A 20,501-nucleotide genomic window follows, 5' to 3' on the forward strand; every position below is an offset into this window, starting at 1 on the left:
AAAACATTGGTGGTGGGCAGCGCAGGGACAGTGTGCTCCCTGGCAGGCGAGTGGGAGCACTGTGGCGTGGCGAAGCATACTTGCCTCAGCGTGGTATTATTCCCTGCCCCAACTGGGGTCGTGTTGGGTGTCGCTTCGCGGAAATGTACATCCCTTAGGGACAGGCATCTTCAGTGGCTGTTTTTTTTCTTTTTTTCTACTCTTTCTTAGTCATTAGTTAGTGCCCCTCTTACTACGCACACACACACACACACACACACACACACACACACACACACACACACACACACACACACACACACACACACACACACACACACACACACACACACACACACACACACACACACACACAGCGCTCTGTCTCACTTCCCCGAAATGCAAACACGAGAGAAAGATTCCACGGCTGCGGGTGAAAGATAACAAGCACAAGGGGAACAAAAAAGAAAAAAAAAATAGAAAAGTGAATAATTTTTATTTAACAGGAGGTTCTGAGTTGCCTGAGAGCGAAGCCAATTAAGAGATTAATGTGTTTGTTCTCATTGAAGCTCCAAAAAAGGACTTAATATCCTCTCTCTCCGATATGATTTACTTGCATATTTGTATCAGCTATCCTCTCTGGTGCTGAAAAATATATGGAAAAGCTCATAATGTTTTGACCATTAATAAAGCGACGACTTTTGGTATTTGGTGCATGACTGTAGGAGGACTTATTGGTGAAGCGGTGGTGGAAGGAGATGCGTTATGGCAAGATCTGGTGGTTATTTATAGCTTGGTCTGTAAGGAAAAATATGAAGACAGGCCAATAATATGAGACGTGGTAGCGGGTTCTTGCCTCCGTTGTGTGTGTGTGTGTGTGTGTGTGTGTGTGTGTGTGTGTGTGTGTGTCCCTCTCCATGAAGGGCTGCACATATAAAAGTTTACGCTCAACAAGCCTGCTCTTCACAATATTTATTTAGACGAATATGTAATATGGATGTATAATATAGACCAATAAATCTCTCTCTCTCTCTCTCTCTCTCTCTCTCTCTCTCTCTCTCTCTCTCTCTCTCTCTCTCTCTCTCTCTCTCTCTCTCTCTCTCTCTCTCTCTCTCTCTCTCTCTCTCTCTCTCTCTCTCTTTTACAGTCCTAGAAAAGCGGATTTTTTCTTGTCACATCTTTTACATTTTTATTTTTTCTATATTTTTTAATACAAGTACCTGCAACGTAGGGGTAAAAAAAAAAATATATATATATATATATATATATATATATATATATATATATATATATATATATATATATATATATATATATATATATATATATATATATATATATATATATATATATATATATATATATATATATATATACCCTTCACTTTTTTTCTTTTTTAACGTTGTGAGTCCATTATAAAGTAGCTTGTCAGTTGGTGCAGTACTCGGAAATGAACTACGTGTGTTTTATATATATATATATATATATATATATATATATATATATATATATATATATATATATATATATATATATATATATATATATATATATATATATACAGTATATTACATGCAGTCCATTCTCCCCATATCTGTTCGTATATAAGCGTGTGCATCATTTTTATACATCTGTTGCCTGTTTTGTAGTGCTCCTGTTACCGCGTGTTGTGTGCTGTTTTCTTCCTTTCTTCATGTCCTTTTTTTTTGTTATCCTTCATGTTATTCTTGATCTTTTTCTTTTTTATTTTCTTGTTCTTGTTCTTGTTCTTGTTCTTCTTGTTCTTCTTGTTCTTGTTCTCGTCCTCGTCCTCGTTGTGTTGGTCCTCTCGTGGCATTGGTTGGCGCCATGTTCAGCCCATTTTTTTTCTTTTTTTTTTTCTTTTGCTCCTCCCTTTAGCATTTTTTTTTAATTACGGTGTGGATTCTAAGAAGCTGCCTCGTGTGCCTCAGCGAACCTTTTGCTGTCTCCTCATTTTCTTGTTTTTTTTTATTCAGGTCTTATCATGGTTTTATTCAGGTTTTATCATACGTCTTATTTTCCTTACTGTGTTCTCTACTACTGTCTATAAAGAATTTGCAATACTAAAAAAAATTCGACAATTGTTAGTCGAAATAGAGATGATGTTTAATTAATTGATCACTAGAAATATAAGACTAAACTGAAAAAAAAAAATTGTTATTGTGTCCTGAACAAAGTTAATCTGGTGGTAGTGAAAGAGTTGATTACGTCACCGGAAGACCTAATGAAAGTGCCGTGTACGGGACTCCACCTCACCCTAAGTCTCCAAGGGGAGACAGTAATCCTAAGTTCTGTCAAAGAGAGAGAGAGAGAGAGAGAGAGAGAGAGAGAGAGAGAGAGAGAGAGAGAGAGAGAGAGAGAGAGAGAGAGAGAGAGAGAATGCCAGTGTTTTTCCTTGAGACACAATCGCCAAGTAAGTGAGATTAGAGGCCTATTCCGATAAATCCCTCCCCCCTTTTCCTCCTCTCCAGTCTCCCTTTTCCTCTACCTCCTCCTCCTCCTCCTCCTCTTCCTTGTGTTCTTAAGTGAGCGTAGAAAACCAGCTAAGGGTCATCCTGCCCCTGCTTAGGCTCACCACCCACACGCGCGCGCGCACACGCACGCACGCACGCACGCACGCACGCACCCACACCCACCCACACACACACACACCACACACACACACACACACACACACACACACACACACACACACACACACACACACACACACACACACACACTCATCTCTAGCTAAAACAGCTTCTATGAAGTTAGGTGTTCTGAGACGTCTCCGCCAGTTTTTCTCACCCCCCCCAGCAGCTAACTCTGTACAAGGGCCTTATCCGTCCATGTATGGAGTATGCTTCACATGTCTGGGGGCGTTCCACTCATACTGCTCTTCAAGACAGGGTGGAATCAAAAGCTTTTCGTCTCATCAACTCCTCTCCTCTAACTGACTGTCTTCAGCCTCTCTCTCACCGCAGGAATGTTGGATCTCTAGCTGTCTTCTACCGCTATTTTCATGCCAACTGCTCTTCTGAACTTGCTAACTGCATGCCTCCCCTCCTCCCGCGGCCTCGCTGCACAAGACTTTCTTTTTTCTCTCACCCCTATTCTGTCCACCTCTCTAACGCAAGAGTTAACCAGTATTCTCAATCATTCATCCCTTTCTCTGGTAAACTCTGGAACTCTCTGCCTGCTTCTGTATTTCCACCTTCCTATGACTTGAATTTCTTCAAGAGGGAGGTTTCAAGACACTTATTCATCAATTTTTGACCACTGCTTTGACCCTTTTATGGGACTGGCATTTCAGTGGGCATTTTTTTTATTGGATTTTTGTTACCCTTGGCCAGTGTCACTCCTACATAAACACACACACACACACACACACACACACGCACAGTACGTTTACAAAGATCGGGTTTTCCTTCCTAATTTGTCGTCATGATTTAACTGCATCCTGTTGTTATTGTTGTTGTTGTTGTTGTTGTTGTTGTTGTTGTTGTTGTTGTTGTTGTTGTTGAAGTGTTCTTGTTTTAGTTCGTTATTTCCGTTCCCTCAAAAATTTAAAGTTTGTGTTGCAAGGATAAAAACGTATTTGATATGATACAAAGGACGCGCTCGCACTCGCACACACACGGCTATAAGACGAAAGACAAAGCAGGAAGTGTCGAATTTTATTAGTCATGCAATGTCATATTTAAATTCCCAGTCTCTCTCTCTCTCTCTCTCTCTCTCTCTCTCTCTCTCTCTCTCTCTCTCTCTCTCTCTCTCTCTCTCTCTCTCTCTCTCTCTCTCTCTCTCTCTCTCTCTCTCTCTCTCTCTCTCTCTCTCCTGAGGATCTGTCTTCTAGTCAACTCACTTTTCCTTCCTTTCTTCTTGTTTTCATCTTTGTCTACCTGATACTCCTCCTCCTCCTCCTCCTCTTTCTCTTCCTCCTTATCTTCTTCCCTCCTCCGTTTTTTTCCACTTCTGTTCGTGATCATGTCCCTGCTACTGTTCCTGCTCCTCTCGCTCCTCGTCCTCGTCTTCGTCCTCTTCCTCTTCCTCTTCCTCGTCCTCGTCCTTGTCCTCCTCCTCTTCCTCCTCCTCCTCCTCCTCCTCCTCTTCCTCCTCCTCCTCCTCCTCCTCTTCCTCCTCCTGCTTCCACATCTACTCCGTGAGGGAAAGAAGTAGTGCTCCGACAGAACCTCATTTTTGAACCCCAGAGGGAGGACGGGAGTGAGGGAGACAAAGGAGGAGGCAGATACTCGTAGATCACCCGGAGAGAAAATGAGAGGGGGAGAAAGAGAGTGAGAAGGAAAGAAGAAGAAACAAAGACTGGGATTGATGAAGACGGAGACAAATTGAGCGAGTGTTGGGAACAAAGAGAGTCAACGTAAGAAGGTCAAGGAGAACGGAAATACTAGTGGAGTGTTTACATTCGTGCTCCCCCTAAACTGCATATCGATTTTGCTGTGAATGTGTATGAATATTTTTGTGCCTGGAATGACAGGACGTGTAATTTTTTTTTTTTTTTTCTTTCTGTCTAAAGGGATTGTTCTTGTAAAAAAAAAACTATTTGTATGTTTTTTATCTTTAAGTTTTCATCGAGTATTCGTTAAGTCTGAAAGGAAAACAAAGTAAAGTAAGCTATCTGTAAATGCTTTATTTCCATTTATTTATCCATTTACGTGAAGAACACAAGAAAATAAATTATATATGTAAAGAAAATCAAAGAATATAATATGAAGTAAATAATAATAATAATAATAATAATAATAATAATAGTAATAATAATAATAATATTGATAATAATAATAATAATAATAATAATAATGATAATAATAATAATAATAATAATAATAATAATAATAATAATAATAATAATAATAGTTCTAAATCTGGAAAGCAAAATGAAGCATGCAAGTTAATTAAAGAACACAATATGACTTACTGAATGTTGTTACTCTCGCGTTGCCTACACACACACACACACACACACACACACACGAGATTCTTGCCGCACTGTGTTGAGGATGACATTTGCTAAAGTTAGAACTGTTTCCATTTGGCATGGGAAGAGAGAGAGAGAGAGAGAGAGAGAGAGAGAGAGAGAGAGAGAGAGAGAGAGAGAGAGAGAGAGAGAGAGAGAATTGGAGCTTGATTCTAGTGTTGTTTTCCTGGCCGTGAGAATTGGCCCCTGGTTGAAGTATAAAGAGACTGCGGGTACTGAAGAGGAAAGGCGAATGGGAAAGAGAGAATAAGATAATAATTTGCGTGAATGAGAAAGGAAAGAAGGAAAGGAGTTTTTATCTTGTGTATTTTGTAATTTTAGTTATATTTTGGGTTTTTTTGGGCTCTGTAAGAGGATATTTATTTTATTTTTTGTTCATAGGTGTATCCATTGTTGTTGTTGTTGTTGTTGTTGTTGTTATTTTCTTTTATAACGTTTGCTGCTGCTGCTGCTGCTGTTGTTTCCTCCAACATATTACCATCATTCTGTAAACACCATTCCATTCCCCGACTTCCTTTCTCGGCTTTATCTTCCATAATAGCAGGCATTTATCATTAGCCAGGGAACAAACCACTGCCACTATTACCACCACCACCACCACCACCACTGTTACCACCACCACCACCACCACCACCACAGTAGATTAAGTACAACAATCCTTTGTAACTGTTAAACATATGGAGGTCATTTGTACATGTGTGTGTGTGTGTGTGTGTGTGTGTGTGTGACTCAGATTCAGATTGAAATTCAATTTATTTTGCTCAGACTTTGTAAGCAAAGTCTGGAGCACAGCTCCTCGTATAATTTCCATCATAACTAAAATTAAACAATAACTAAATCATAATAAAAATTTAATAATAAATCATAACTACAATTAAACTAACATAATAATGATAACCAAATAATTTCAATCGTAACTATAATTAAACAGTAACAATAATAATAATAACTCCTGAAGTAATACTGTTAATTAAATACATTACCTGAACATTTGATAGACAGCTCTTAAGAAAAAATAAGCTATGTTGGTCAAAATTTCTGAATTTTTACTTTGCATCAGTTCAGCAAACTTATTCATTGTTGTGTTATTTCTGTAATAGTTTGGGATATATCTGTTCTGTAGTTCAACAATATTTTCGTGAGAACATAACAACATAATATGAAATTCATCTCCCACAACATTACTTCTACATTTCGTACATAAATTCCCTTTGTTGAAATATTACTGTACCATGTTGAAATCCATTGATCCTTCAGTTTCCTTTCCACAGCTTTCTTTAACCATTCAGGATAATTAATATATTGATCTAACCATACGCCTGACATGCCACAGCTATTCACAATATTTCTTATATGACCGAGCCAAGGAGATGAGGACGTGTTCGTTGAGTCTAGATATAATAAACTCCTATACATCATCATGCTTACTTATGTAGTTTTACCTGTTATCAGCCTTGACCAGTATGCTATCATTCTAGTGTTAATAATAACAGCAATGGGATGTTCTCCTAACTCACCGTACACAATGTCTCTACTTGTATTCTTATGGACATATAATACGTGTTTAAAAAATTTCATCAGCAATTGTTTCAACTCTCTATCAACAGTACAACCGCATATTCCACAACCGTGTGTCATAATTGGCATCACAGTCGTATCAAGCGGTGGGTCGTGTTTACGGCATTTCCCAGTCAGTGAATACGTTGCTCTAGAAGCACTTTTTTGTTCTAATTGGGCAATTCTAAATCTTCTATTGTAATTAAGTAAAACTCCTAGGTACTGATATTCACTTATTGTTTGGATATTCTCTTCTCTAAAGACAAAGTCATAGGTGCCATAATTCACCCTCCCTCTACTAAACACTACAACCTTTGTTTTGCTGTTATTCACATCTAACTTCCATTGCTCACAATATAATTCCATTGCTTTGAGAATATTTTTAATTTCATCTTCACTATTAGCTAAAATAACTGTGTCGTCAGCATACATCATAACCAATAGATTTAAATGTAAATCAAGAAAATTATCATCAGATAACAGATAATTACAGTTGTTTTCTACCAGGGAATCTTGTATATCATTAACTTATAGAGCAAACAGCAATGGAGAGAGATCTTCTCCCTGTCTTACTCCTTTAGTACAAATGAAAGTGTCAGATGTTTTTTGGTAAAATTTTACACATGACTTTATATTCATGTACATATTTCTAATAACATTAAGTACTTTACCACCTATATTTTCTTTCACCGTCTTGTACCAAAGCCCATCCCTCCATATTGTGTCAGAAGCTTTCCTGTAGTCAATAAAGAGACAGAACAGTTTTCTCCTCTTCCATAAGAACAAGTCCGTGATACACTTCAGTAAAAATATATGGTCGAGGTACTGTAACCTTGCCGAAACCCACCTTGTGTTTCTTTTACAATATTGAATCTGTTTGAATAGTGTGTTAGTCTGTCATTAGCTATTGATGTGAAAAGCTTACTTAAACAACTTAGTAAAGTTATAGCCCTATAATTATGTGGCTCATCAACATCACCTTTATTTTTATACAAAGGAACAATAAATAACCCCTATTAGCCATTGCTCTGGTAAGTCTCCTGTATCTAGAATTCTATTAAACATTTTAACATACAGATTAAGAAGGATATTTTTATCACCTTTGATGTGTTCATTAACGATGTTATCATAACCAGGTGCTTTGTCTTTCTTGAGTTTTCCAACAGCTTTCACCACCTCATTTTCTGTTGTAGGCTCATTCAATACTTGCCTTTCTCCTAACTCATGTGCAACACTTTCTGGTTCCATTCAATGTCCATCAACTGCATTAATATCTTCTGATAAACTCTTGAAGTGATGATGAAAATTAGAATTTCTGCTGTTAGTGTAGTCTTACTATTATTAACATTTCTTTCTCTTGATATTTTCCAATATTTTTTGGGACCTTTATTATTGTTTTATTTTAACTTAGTCACCAAGCTTTCCTTCTCTTTACTCTGCACTCTTTTCTAATCAGTCTTATATTTCTTACTTTTTTCTGTCATGACTATAATTTTCTTCACTCCTTCTTCGATTATATTTACGTCTAGCCTTATAGTAGGCTTTCCTTGTTTTCCAGCATTGATTGTCACACACAAATAGGCTTACATTATTACTTTGTTTAACAAAATTTTTCCTTTTTTTGGGTGTGAATACCTTTATAGGTGGTTCTGACAATGTGTTCTTTAACCAAGAATTCACCTCTTCAGCAGACATAAAATCCCTCTGCTCTATTAACTCCTTTACCTCACCTTCATTAATTTCTGCTTTATAATCATCTTCCTTTGTTGCACTCCATTTCCCTGTTAAGCTACAATTATTCACAGGTATATTACTTCCATCATTATTTCTTTTCTTTTCAATATTAACTTTTAGTTGTACATGTGTACCACAATGAATATCTGAGTACAGCGGATCAAAATCTAGTATTCTAAATTCCTGTTCATTTTTCTGAACAGTGTTGGTGAGCCAGTGACATAATTCCACCAGTGTAGCATAAGTAGTTGTGGGTTTCCCCACTCTAAGCTCTTCATCTAGTCTACCATTAAATATACACACATCATTATTACTACAAATTGTCACCAGGTCAAAGTCCAGATTCGTCTTCCTCTGGGTCATCGATGGACCTAAAACCTGTTAAAACAATAAGGGTAAAGCGCGTGAAGCATACGAGTATAACACGTGGTAACAGGAAAGAGAAACTACGCCGTGTCACTCGCCACCGCCTCAACCATTGCGGACCCTGTTATTGCAACCACCACCACAGATACGCCTGATCCTACTGCTGCCACAGCCTCTTTATCATTGAAACACAAAAAGCAACCACCCAGCATTTCCTCAGGTGTTCTTGGAAAGAAAAGGAGTGTGCAAAGTGGACAAGGAAGGAGGCGTATAAAAAAAAGGTAACAGGCTCCCTCGACACAACCACCACCACCACCAGCTCTGGTGTCACCACCTCCACCGTCGTTACGTATTTAGTTTCTTGTTTGGAATATTTTTTTCCCATAGAGGAACTGTAAAATGAAGTAGGTGTAAGAAAATGCAGTAAAGTTACTGGTTTTTTGCTTCTTGTTGAGGAAGAACTTTTTCTAGAAAAGAAACGCTTAAAGGGTTAATGTTAGTGCAGCAGGATTAGCACATTATTTCAGGCATTACAGCACATCAGCATTAGCACAGCATCACAATTCTGTAACAACATTATTTTAGGCATGACAACATCACAAGCAGAACAACATTACATACAAACGCAAAACAGCATCACATAACAGTGATAATAAGATTAAGATGCTGTGATGCTGAGGGTCAGATTATGATGTTGTGCTGTTAGGTCTAAGATAATAATGATGTGATGTCTAAGATACCCTGTGATGCTGTTAGATCTAAGATAATGAGGCTGTAATGCTGTTATGTCTAAGATAAAGATGATGTGATTCTGTTGTCTAAGAATAACACAACAGCAACACAGCATCACCACCAGTACCCAGGCATCATCACCACACACATCAGTTTCCCCACAAACCTCACCATCAGACACACACAACCACCACCAGTACCCAGGCATCACCATGCAGCGTCACACTCAAAACAGCAGCATCACATTTGAACAGCCCATGGTGAGGAATTAAAGCAAGAGGGAATATTGCGTAATAATTGTAAGTACTCGGTAGGTTCCCACGTCACCTGTTCAAAGCAGACGATTTTTTTTGCTTTTGCTACTTTTTGCTATTGTGGCAGTATGTACTTTGTTTATTTGACAGTTTCATCAAATTTATCTTATTTTCTGAGTAATTGCGTTTTTAATAATGTTTTAAGTGCAACAGGAACCGAATTCTTGAGTAATGAAAGATGAGGCTACAAGAAGAAGCAGAGGAAATTCCGAAATGGACGTCGGTGTGTGTTTTTCCATCTTATTTCACCATTTTATCCTCAGGTGAGTTGTGTACACGTGTGTCAGTTATCCTAAATATACTCTAAAGTGTCTATAATCAGTAAGATATGGTAAATAAGGTGAAGGAGTAATAGGAGACCGGAAATAAGTGTTTTTATAAGAAGCCGGTAGGTGCAGAAATATGTCATAATACATTAGCATTCTGGGATATTATCAATAAAGGCGCCTCATGAAGCAGCCACATCATGCACGTGTGGTGAGGAATACTCGCTGAACAACGCGTGTGTGTGGGTGGTATTGTGTGGTCAGGCAGTGCTGCGTAACAGGAATGTGACATTTGTGCTGCCCACCGATTCAAATGGGCTGTAATTTTGGATCAGGCTGTTATGTAGGCCTCCGCGAGAGTATCAAGGCAGCAGATTCAGATTGAGTACTTTTATTCACAATACATATGCGTATACAAAAGTGGTGGAAATAGATGAGAGTAAGTTTAAGTGAAAGTATATGTGGACAAGCTGGCGGAGGGACTGTGCGTTTGGCGGCCCGTGTGGAGAGCCAGGCAGCTCTCCACACAGCTGGGGGCCTGCGGTGGGAGGAGGGGGGCGTGGTAGGACAGCGTCAGTCTGGCCTGCATCCTAATGGCTTGCCTGCTGTTTATTTATTTTTTTACTTATTTATTTATTTTTTTTTTACATTTATGAGTAAATTTTTTGGGGTTGTGCGTGATTTTCTTGTCTTTTCACGTTTATTTTTCTTCTGTTTATTGTTTTTGCGTTAATGCATCATGGCGGTGTTTTGTATAGTTTTTGTTATTTTTTTCTTATAATTTCATGTTCTTGTGCATTATTCTTATTTCATTAAGTGGTAAATATTAATAGGGATCTGCTGGAGATCTTTATGTGGTGTACATCCTATCATACATGCCTCACACACACACACACACACACACACACACGTAGACAAAGAATGTTTTATAAATTTAGACACAGAGTACAAGGGGACACAGTAAGAAGTTGCTGAAAGTTAACTGTAGAAGAGACATCAAGCAGTATAGTTTTCCTCACAGAAGTGTTAACAAATGGAATGAACTCTGAAGACGTTGTCAATGTCCAAACTGTCCATGCTCTTAAGACCAAACTGGATAGACATAGAGACTATGAGATTACTCCCCTCCCGTAAACCACTACTAGGTAAACACACACACACACACACACACACACACACACTGATCTTCCAATAACTGGAAGTTATTAGAATAACTGGAAGTTCCAAGAACTGACACTACACACACACACACACACAGATCTTCCATTACCAAGAACTAACACCCAGACTGCAGGCTGCACACACACACACACACACACACATGCATTGACTCTAGGTTATTTGATTCCTCTTTTTTTTTTTCAATTTTGAGGAAATCTCTGCTGGGGAGACTGGTCACTTGATAGCAACAAGAACTGACGTCAGTTGACCAAGACACCACTAGGAATTGACATTAGCTGACCAAGACAGGACCAGAAATTGACACCCACTTGCCACAATATCAGTAAGTAAACAAGGTGTGTGTGTGTGTGTGTGTGTGTATTTACCTATGGTGTTTTTACTCCCAGAAGAACGTTTGGGCATTGGTCGAGTAGGGGAATTCCTTGTGAGTTGCATTGTCTCTACAGGACCAATTATCAGTTTAACACTGGTGGAAAGGACAGGTGACTGTTTCTCTCTCTCTCTCTCTCTCTCTCTCTCTCTCTCTCTCTCTCTCTCTCTCTCTCTCTCAGTATTGTATGATACTGTGTGAATAATTTTTGTATAATTCATTTCTTCATGGTAATTGATTTGCGTAATCTCAATTTTGGGCAGAGCAGATTGGTGGTACTGTTGTCTCTCTCACATGATTGGCTATGGTTGTTGGAAGTATTGCTGTGGAGGATGCAATGACTGGACCTTTATAGGCCCTTCTCTTCTAAAAATACTTATTCTTGTTGTAAGTTATTTCTCCCAGCTGTGAAGAACATGCGAGCACTTGGGAGTTGCTTCCATCATGGGAGTGTCCCTCAAGAGTAGGAGCCACCCCTCTCACTGACCTGAGTCACCTGACCCTATCAGTAAGCATCCCAGGTGCTCCACCAAAATGATAACGCTGCAAAGCTATGTTGTCAAATGTTTTGATATTTATGTAAGATCCAGACTATTTATTATCTTAGAACCCAAACCATTCATAGCACTGCTTGGTTTGATGAGCTGAATAATCCGTACTCAATATTCCATTTTCAATAGAGAGTAAAAAGAATTGATATATTTAAGAGAAATTGTGTGATGTGGCAGAGTATCTAACAGATCTCAGCCAATGCCAAAACATTCTTCTAAGAATAAAAAGAGTATAGTTGTATTTACCTAGTTGTATTGTACAGGGAGCAAGCCAAAGCTCATGTTGTTGTCTCCATAACCAGCTTCTCTTTAAACCTATGTACACTGTTTGCCACAACTACCTCTTACTTCAAATCATTCTGGATTTCAATAGTTCCATATGGGAAGTTGTATTTCTTGATGTCACTTGAACATCCACTCTTCTTTATTGTCTTCCTATGCCCCTTCATGTCTCTTTCTCTCCCTCTTTCATCTGTGGTAACAGGTCGTTTCTGTCTATTCTTTCTATATTGTTTACTAATTTGTACATTATTAGGTCTCCTCTTTCTCTTTCATGCAGTTTTTTTTTTTTTTTTTTTATGCAAGAGGGACACTGGCCAAGGGCAGCAAAAATCCAATAAAGAAAAAAGCCCACTGAGGTGCTGATCCCCAAACACTGTCCAAAGCAGTAGTCAGAAATTGAAGGATAAATGTCTTGAAACCTCCCTCTTGAAGGAATTAAAGTCATAGGAAGGTGGAAATACAGAAGCAGGTAGGGAGTTCCAGAGTTTGCCAGAGAAAGGGATGAATGACTGAGAATACTGGTTAACTCTTGTATTAGAGAGGTGGACACAATAGAGGTGAGAGAAAGAAGAAAGTCTTGTGCAGTGAGGCCACGGGAGGAGGGGAGGTATGCAGTTAGTGAGATCAGAAGAGCAGTTAGCATGAAAATAGCGGTAGAAGACAGCTAGAGATGCAACATTGTGGTGATGAGAAGGACTCAGAAAGGAGTCCTTCCTCCCTCCTTCACTACAAAATACTAAGTTTAAGGCTTCACTACTAAGTTTAAGGTGCGATTTGTACATAGAGGCACCGTCCCTCCCTGCATTCAGGGAGGGTCACTCTACAGGGAAATCCAGGAGCCTCTATGTGCAAATCACACCTTAAACTTAAAAAAAATTGAGTCCTTCCTCCTTCACTACAGGGATATTGAGTCCTTCCTCCTTCACTACAGGGATATTGAGTCCTTCCTCCTTCACTACAGAGATAATCATCTGTATTTGCTTTCTTTTTACACATTTTTTTTTTTACAAATTTCAAGATAATTTAAGACAATATTTAAAGTAATAATTATACAATACTACCTTGTTTGTTTGTCAAGAACATCCTTCACATTTCAAGATGGTGAAGACAAGATAGTATATACAATACTATTTAAACTGAAGACAAACAAATTGCACTGAAGCCAACAAAGACAAGGCATTGTGGGGAAGACATCAGAGACAAGCTGTGTCTATGGTCCTCCCAGGCAAGGCAGCAGATGATGATAGCTGTCAGGGGAGGCTGGGCTGCTGGGGTGGGCTTCCTGCAAAATTAGGACAAATCTTAGATGCAAGGATACATAGAACAGTTGGTGGTATTTGGTGATGCATGAAGGAGGAGATAAACATGCAGATATAGAAGAGAGAGAAACATGCAGATATAGAAGAGAGAGAGAGAGAGAGAGAGAGAGAGAGAGAGAGAGAGAGAGAGAGAGAGAGAGAGAGAGAGAGAGAGAGACAGACTTGTACAGTCTGAAGGTACTAGAGGGAAACTGAAGGACAGCTCAAACAATGAGTGGACGGGCATGGTAGGAGCTTTGCAGTCAGGGGAAGCTGACCTCACTGTCTCTGAATTTTCCATCACTGAAGAGAGGCTGAAAGTTGTTACCTACACCCAGCCTATATATATACACAAGTGATGATCAAATAATGATTTAAGGATAGTGAACAAAGCACTCCCTTAACAGATTAACTTGGATCAGCAAAATGTTTACAATATGAAATGTCAAATAATTTGATTGATATATCTATATACCACATTGGCAACCCCATACAGGGTGGCCCAGACAATGCACCATATATTCACACATACAACATTCACAGTTAACCCAAATAATAATGTATTTACATACCAGGCCAAACAATCCCCCACAGGACACCCCAGACAAACCACCACACATTCACACACTCAGCTCCACTAATAACTTATTTTTCTGTATATATCAGGCTGGCAATCACACACAAGATGGCCCAAACAAGGCACCACACACACATCCTTCACACTCTTAATACCTGTCAGGCCCTAGTGGAAAGGGACAGTCTTATGGCCCACCACACCACACTACACCTCAGGAGCCCAGGCACAGCATTCACTTAACAAAAAATCACATTAACACTCACTCCCCACAAAACAAATTAACACAAAATCAGATTAAACACTCACCCCAATGTGATGTTCACAAGGCAAGTCCTCCTCTTATAGCCATAAACTGTTTGTGGCCACCTATGAGGACCTTGACAAGATGCTACTAGCCTACACAACCCCAATGGACACAGCTCTGTACTGGTGCATCCTGACTAACATGATAGGTTTGGCTAGCATCCTCTTCTTTGCTGACCAACTCCAGAGGTGCTACATACCCATGGGGGAGAAGCCCGTCAGCATGGGAGTTGCTGGCTGGTACGTGTTGTCAGCTCTCCTACAGCAAAGTGAGGACCTGTTGGGGTGTGGGACTGGTCAGTTCAATGGTGGTAGTGTTTAGTGTTTGGTAAAATGGCTGGTACATGTTATCAGGTCTCCTACAGCAAGGTGAGGACCTGAAAGGGTGAGACTGTTAGTTGAATGCAAGGACTGGTTAGTTGCAGGATAGCAATGTTTAGTGTCCGGTTAGTTAGCTAGTACACCTGTCAAAATATTTTTTGTTACTCTAGGTTCTGAAATTGACCGCAACAAACACTGGCACAGCAGCCGTGATGACTTGTGGAGGTTGGTACGTCTTCCTGTCCCCCCCCTCTCCATTCTTCTCCCTCGTAAACATCCCATAGTATTATCACTTTAGTGTAGTTCATTCTGTAGAGCAAATAATGGTTCATGGAGTGCATTTTCCACATCATACCAGGATCATATATTATACCAGTCACAAATTCCCCAGTAACTAGCAACTTGGCACAGCAGGGTTACCAACTTTGCACCATACTGCATGAGTTATACCAGAAATCATTGTGTGATGTGTCATACTGTAACACACCATAAAGGTGACAACATTTTTTTGATGGGTGTACATGTGTATATGGGTGGGACTGTTAGATGAATACAAGGGTAGTGGTGTTTAATGTTTGGTAAGATGGGAATACAGGAAGACAATCATTAAAGGATAGATTTAAAATTGGTAAACTTCACATGACATCTGATGTATTTCCATAATTGTGTTGATATTAACTTCAATTGGTTCTGGCATGAGCAATGCAAGCAAGTGGTGTTGATACAACTGTTATGGATATCGTAAGTAATGTATTTAATTTTGTTATCAGTAGTTCTCATGATGAAGGTATCAAAAGTTTTCTTAGTAAGATATAATGTTTAAATCTTTCAGAAATGGTGAGAAAATTTTTAAATTGCATTTTTATCTCTGAAACATTTTAAAATGGTCTTTTCAACACTTGAATTTACAATTATCTACTTTTGTCCCTTTCAAAGATTTAAATTGCTTTTGCATCATTTTCCAGGTTTTAAAATTGCTTTTTTATAGCATCTTCCCCCCTTCTCCTCCTCCTCCTTCTGCAGGCTCCAACACCTACCCAATCAGCAGTGCAGCATGGGTCACCTACAGGGTTGGCTGTGGTGTGTCCCTCATTGTGTACACATCATACTCTGCCACACTGGTCTCACACCTGGCAGTGGAGCAGTCTGTGACTCTGCCCTTCAGCAACCTGCAGGAGCTGTCTAGGCAGTCAGGCTGGGATGCTGGATGCAACAACAATGACCTCTTCAAAGTGACAGCCTCAGTGGCTCCTTGGTTTTTTGCTCCCTGTGCTGATATACCATCCACACTTCAGAGAGAGAGAGAGAGAGAGAGAGAGAGAGAGAGAGAGAGAGAGAGAGAGAGAGAGAGAGGGGGGGCAGGCAGGCAGACAGACAGAGAGAGAGAGAGAGAGAGAGAGAGAGAGAGAGAGAGAGAGAGAGAGAGAGAGAGAGAGAGAGAGAGAGAGAGAGAGAGAGAGAGAGAGAGAGAGAGAGAGAGAGAGACAGACAGACAGACAGAGAGAGAGAGAGAAATTTGTGCAGGGCCCTTGATTTAGGAGTGGGCAAAGAGGGCAGCTGCCGAGGGGCTTCCACAATGTTGGGATCTCCACAATCTGGGGAGTCCCTTACATAATTAAGCATTCTGTAAGTGAAAGAAACTCAAATTAATCAGTAAACACTAATTTTCTATGAACTTTTTAACATTTTTTATCATTATTAATACAGCTGCTTTTGTTTCATTTACACTAAATAAATATGCTCTTTTCTCTAGATTATATTATATATATTAAAAAATTGAATGGAATATAGATACATAAAAACATTAATATAAATATCTCAGGCTGGCCATGGGCCTCCACAGACCTCAAGGTGGTGTGTCACACCAACACTTTTTCCGTCAACTTTTTCCATCGTTTTTCTGAAAATCGTGGATATCTTGGCTGCGGCCTGTCGCACACAAATGGTGTTTCATCTGAAACTTTCCGTTGGCACAGCCCAAGGAGTGCAAACAAACATGGAGTCCACACTGCAGCAAAGATACGCTATTCTGAAACTAATACTGTGTACTGTGAGACACAGTATTGGAGGGCACAGGTGACTGTGTTGTGAGCCGCTCTTTTCTGGCCTTTCTTCATACAAGATTCATCCTTGTGGTCCCAGAGGCACTTATGGCTCCTTATGCTTTCCACAAGGATCTCCTCTGAACGGCGTGTCCAACTTGGATGTGGTTTTCCTTCCATGACGAAGCGTAGAGGTGGTAATAACGCTCTGTGAGACAGGTTGAAGCCACGCGGAAAGTCTTGGTCTTGGTCTTGGAAATATAAACAAAGGCGGAAATTTGCAGGAGGAAACAATCCTGATCGTCTGACAAATTCATGCGATAAGTTCATGTGGAACGATGAAAAATCGACGGAAAAAGTGATAGTATGACACCACCTTAAATCCACCCCTGGATTTGTGAGTTAATTTTTTTTCTTTTTTCTTCTTACTTGAGGGGCATTGGCTTTGGGAGGGAAAAAAAAAGAAAAGACCCACTTAGGTGCCATTCCCTTAAGACCAAAAGGATCATCCAAAATTGGAGAGTAAGTGCCTTGAAACTTTCCTCTTGAAAGAGTTCTAGTCATAAGAAGGAGGAAATATAGAAGTAGGCAGAGTGTTCCAGAGTCTACCAAAAACTGACTGACTGTTAGGCTAGACTGTGTAAAATACTGATGTGACTACCTTCCTCTTTTTCTGTTTTTGCTGCTTCTCTGGAGTGAGGGGCTGGCACCATGCACAAGTCTTCTTTGGTTGTGTCTGTCCCTTGCATCTTCTGTGACTCCCATCCTTAGCAGCTCTAGCACAATTCCATCCTTCCATCTCACTCACTCTTTACCTTGATCTTCCTTCAACTGGCTTTCTCCAGGCCCTTTTAATTAGTCCTTTATCAAGATTGCCTCCAATAACCACCTAGGATGTGAACAATCTCATATCACCACATCAGTCTGGCTAGATTATAACGTGCCTTCTCTTCTTCCCTGGGAGCAGCAAACCTGTGTGGGCTCCCAGACAGGTGAGTGCCGTGTGCTGAGAAAGGCATGGCAGAAAGTGGAAAGTGGTGCTGAGGTCCCCAGATAACTTAGTGAACTCCTACACTGAGGGACTGGAGAAGGTCTTGAATGGTAAGTCCTTCACAGCTCCCACAGTGAGGGACTGGAGAAGGTCTTGAATGGTAAGTCCTTCACAACTCCCACAGTGAGGGACTGGAGAAGGTCTTGAATGGTAAGTCCTTCACAGCTCCCACAGTGAGGGACTGGAGAAGGTGTTGAAAGGTAAGTCCTTCACAACTCCTACACTGAGGGACTGGAGAAGGTCTTGAATGGTAAGTCCTTCACAACTCCCACAGTGAGGGACTGGAGAAGGTCTTGAATGGTAAGTCCTTCACAACTCCCACAGTGAGGGACTGGAGAAGGTCTTGAATGGTAAGTCCTTCACAGCTCCCACAGTGAGGGACTGGAGAAGGTCTTGAATGGTAAGTCCTTCACAACTCCCACAGTGAGGGACTGGAGAAGGTCTTGAATGGTAAGTCCTTCACAGCTCCCACAGTGAGGGACTGGAGAAGCAACTCCCACGTTGGTGTCAGGAAAATCTTCACTATGTCATGGTCTCTTCATCTCCCTTTTTTTGTCTTTTTGATGTTTTGGTGTATTTTTCAAGATTTTAGTATTTTTTTATATTCTAATTGTTTCTCATGAAATATTCATCTCTCTTTGTGTCTTTTTGATGCTTTGGATACATCTGTTGATGATTTGAGTGTGTTTTTCAGTGTTTTTCATTATTTCTCTTGTTTTGGAATGCTTTGGGAATTTTTTGGTCTGGTTTTGTTAATCCTTGAATCCCTTAAGATGAAGCAATGTTGAACAAAATTCCTTTACAGGTCATTAAAAAGCATCAATAAGTCCTCCTCATAGTGAGAAAGATACAAACTTGAAATTGTCATAAACATTTGCTTCATATCTTGCCTCTGATAAATGAAAACATTAAGATTCTTCCACCAGGTAAAATAAATTAGCCAGATTCATTCTTCATTTAGATAAAACCACAAACATTCCTCAATTTAGCATAACCACCACCAGTATCTCACTGTTAGCTAATCCCACACTCCCTACATGCTTCTGTACCTCCTCCTTCCTATGATGCAAATTCTTTCAAGAGGGAGGTTTCAAGACACATCTTCCAATTTTGGATGATCTTTTTGAATTTTCTTTTGGGACTGGCAGTTCAGTGGGTCTTGTTTTCTTTTCTTTTGCTCTTTTTGTTGTCCCTGGCCAGTCCTCCTGTTACATTAAAAAAAAGAGAAAATAAATACGTCAAACAAATAAAAAACTCACCTGGCAGGTAAATACATGTTCATAGGTATGGATGTCACAACCAACTCCTACATTTGTGGTCTTCCTATTGCAGACTCCTCCAGAATCAAGGAACTGCCAGTCCAATACATCACAGGAGGCAATGCTATTGGGCTGCAAAAAAAAATTCACCTTTAGGAAGTTATTTGACCACAGGTGTGTGTGCACGTGTGTGTATGTGTGTGAATTAAGATTGAGAAGACAGAAAGTGGATGGAGGGATGGAACTGCAAAGGATGGGAGTCAGAAAGGAAGGTGCAAGAGACAGATACAATGACACAATATTCCTTTTTAATCTTCCCTATAAAATTTCATCTTCTTATAAAATCCTGATGTGCCTTTATTTCCATACAGCCTGCATTTTACTGCTATATTATTACACAACATAAAAGCATAATGATATACTTCAGTTTTCTTCCACAGTGACACAATTCCTTTTCAATCTTCTGTACCAGACTTTCTCTCCCTACAAACCCTCATACACTCACCTTACTTACTCTTCCTACAGCCTTCAGAAGATGCAAGAGTCAAGCCTGATGAACAAGGTGAGGACCAATTGGCTATCAGCAGGAACTTCAACGTGTGGCAGGAAGACTAAATTCACAGCCAGCCTCTCTGATGTGGCTGCAATCTTCATCCTCTTGATGGGTGGTGCAGCATTTAGCTGTCTGCTGCTGCTGCTGCTGCTGGAGCATGCAGTGGGTAGTGATGCATGTGTAAAACCATGGCCCATATTCTGAAGTGCTCTGCTCTCTCACTATGATCATTTTCAGAGTCCACATAGATGATTAGCTGGGTTCTCAAGAAAGATTTCTCCTGTTGATAAATTTGAAATCTTGTTAATTTGGCATTAGACCTGCATAAGCACCTCAACACCCATGTAACTTCATCCGGAGCCTTTTAAAAGCAGTGGAAGTGAGGTTTAGTAGTGTTTCAGAACATTACCCAACATACCTAAAACTCAAAAGCATATGAACCGAGTGACAATCTCACACAAGGAGGCCAAGGCAAAGTGCATAACATAACTTAAGAATTGAAAGTCTCATATATCCTGCCATGTACATAAGAGTATAATGGAAGCTGCAAGACTACACTAGGCAGGCAGTCCCTCTATAAAGCATATTTACCACACTTACAGATACATGCAAGACAAAAGGTGGCAAATAAAAGCAAATATCTTAACAACGAGGATAAGCGTGACTGCTGTTCTGAATGCCGCCGACACCGCTGCCTCCCTGCCGTCATCACCATACCACCACTGTCATCACCATCAACACACCCTCCATCACCATTATCACCAA

The 20,501-nt window shown here is 39.9% G+C and overlaps 1 protein-coding gene and 1 long non-coding RNA gene across 14 annotated transcripts in view; one reads left to right on the forward strand and one right to left on the reverse strand.

Annotated features, from left to right (window-relative positions):
* The first annotated feature begins 8,680 nt into the window (after positions 1–8,680).
* LOC135097254 (uncharacterized) lies at positions 8,681–20,020 on the forward strand. 6 transcript variants are annotated; one of them, XR_010265527.1, is made up of 6 exons: positions 8,681–9,944; positions 11,320–11,451; positions 11,892–12,007; positions 15,855–17,974; positions 19,257–19,357; positions 19,709–20,020. It is a non-coding gene; the product is annotated as an uncharacterized LOC135097254 (long non-coding RNA). The 6 variants fall into 6 exon arrangements; XR_010265524.1 differs by having other exon boundaries at positions 8,682–9,944; positions 11,905–12,007; XR_010265526.1 differs by lacking the exon at positions 11,892–12,007 and having other exon boundaries at positions 8,683–9,666; positions 9,827–9,944.
* The window catches only part of LOC135097252 (uncharacterized), a 35,088-nt gene continuing 27,435 nt past the window's right edge, over positions 12,849–20,501 (reverse strand). For 2 of the 8 annotated variants that reach the window (XM_063999057.1, XM_063999054.1), the window contains one exon: positions 19,861–20,016. In XM_063999057.1, the coding sequence (XP_063855127.1) occupies positions 19,861–20,016 (156 nt within the window). Of the gene's footprint in view, positions 13,615–14,513; positions 14,788–15,868; positions 16,456–19,183; positions 19,316–19,688; positions 20,017–20,501 lie in introns of those variants that run through there. The other 6 variants (XM_063999062.1, XM_063999059.1, XM_063999063.1 and 3 more) reach the window with 4 other exon arrangements.

The sequence above is a fragment of the Scylla paramamosain genome, unplaced genomic scaffold (genome assembly GCF_035594125.1).
Source record: "Scylla paramamosain isolate STU-SP2022 unplaced genomic scaffold, ASM3559412v1 Contig15, whole genome shotgun sequence".
NCBI classification, from domain to species: domain Eukaryota; kingdom Metazoa; phylum Arthropoda; class Malacostraca; order Decapoda; family Portunidae; genus Scylla; species Scylla paramamosain.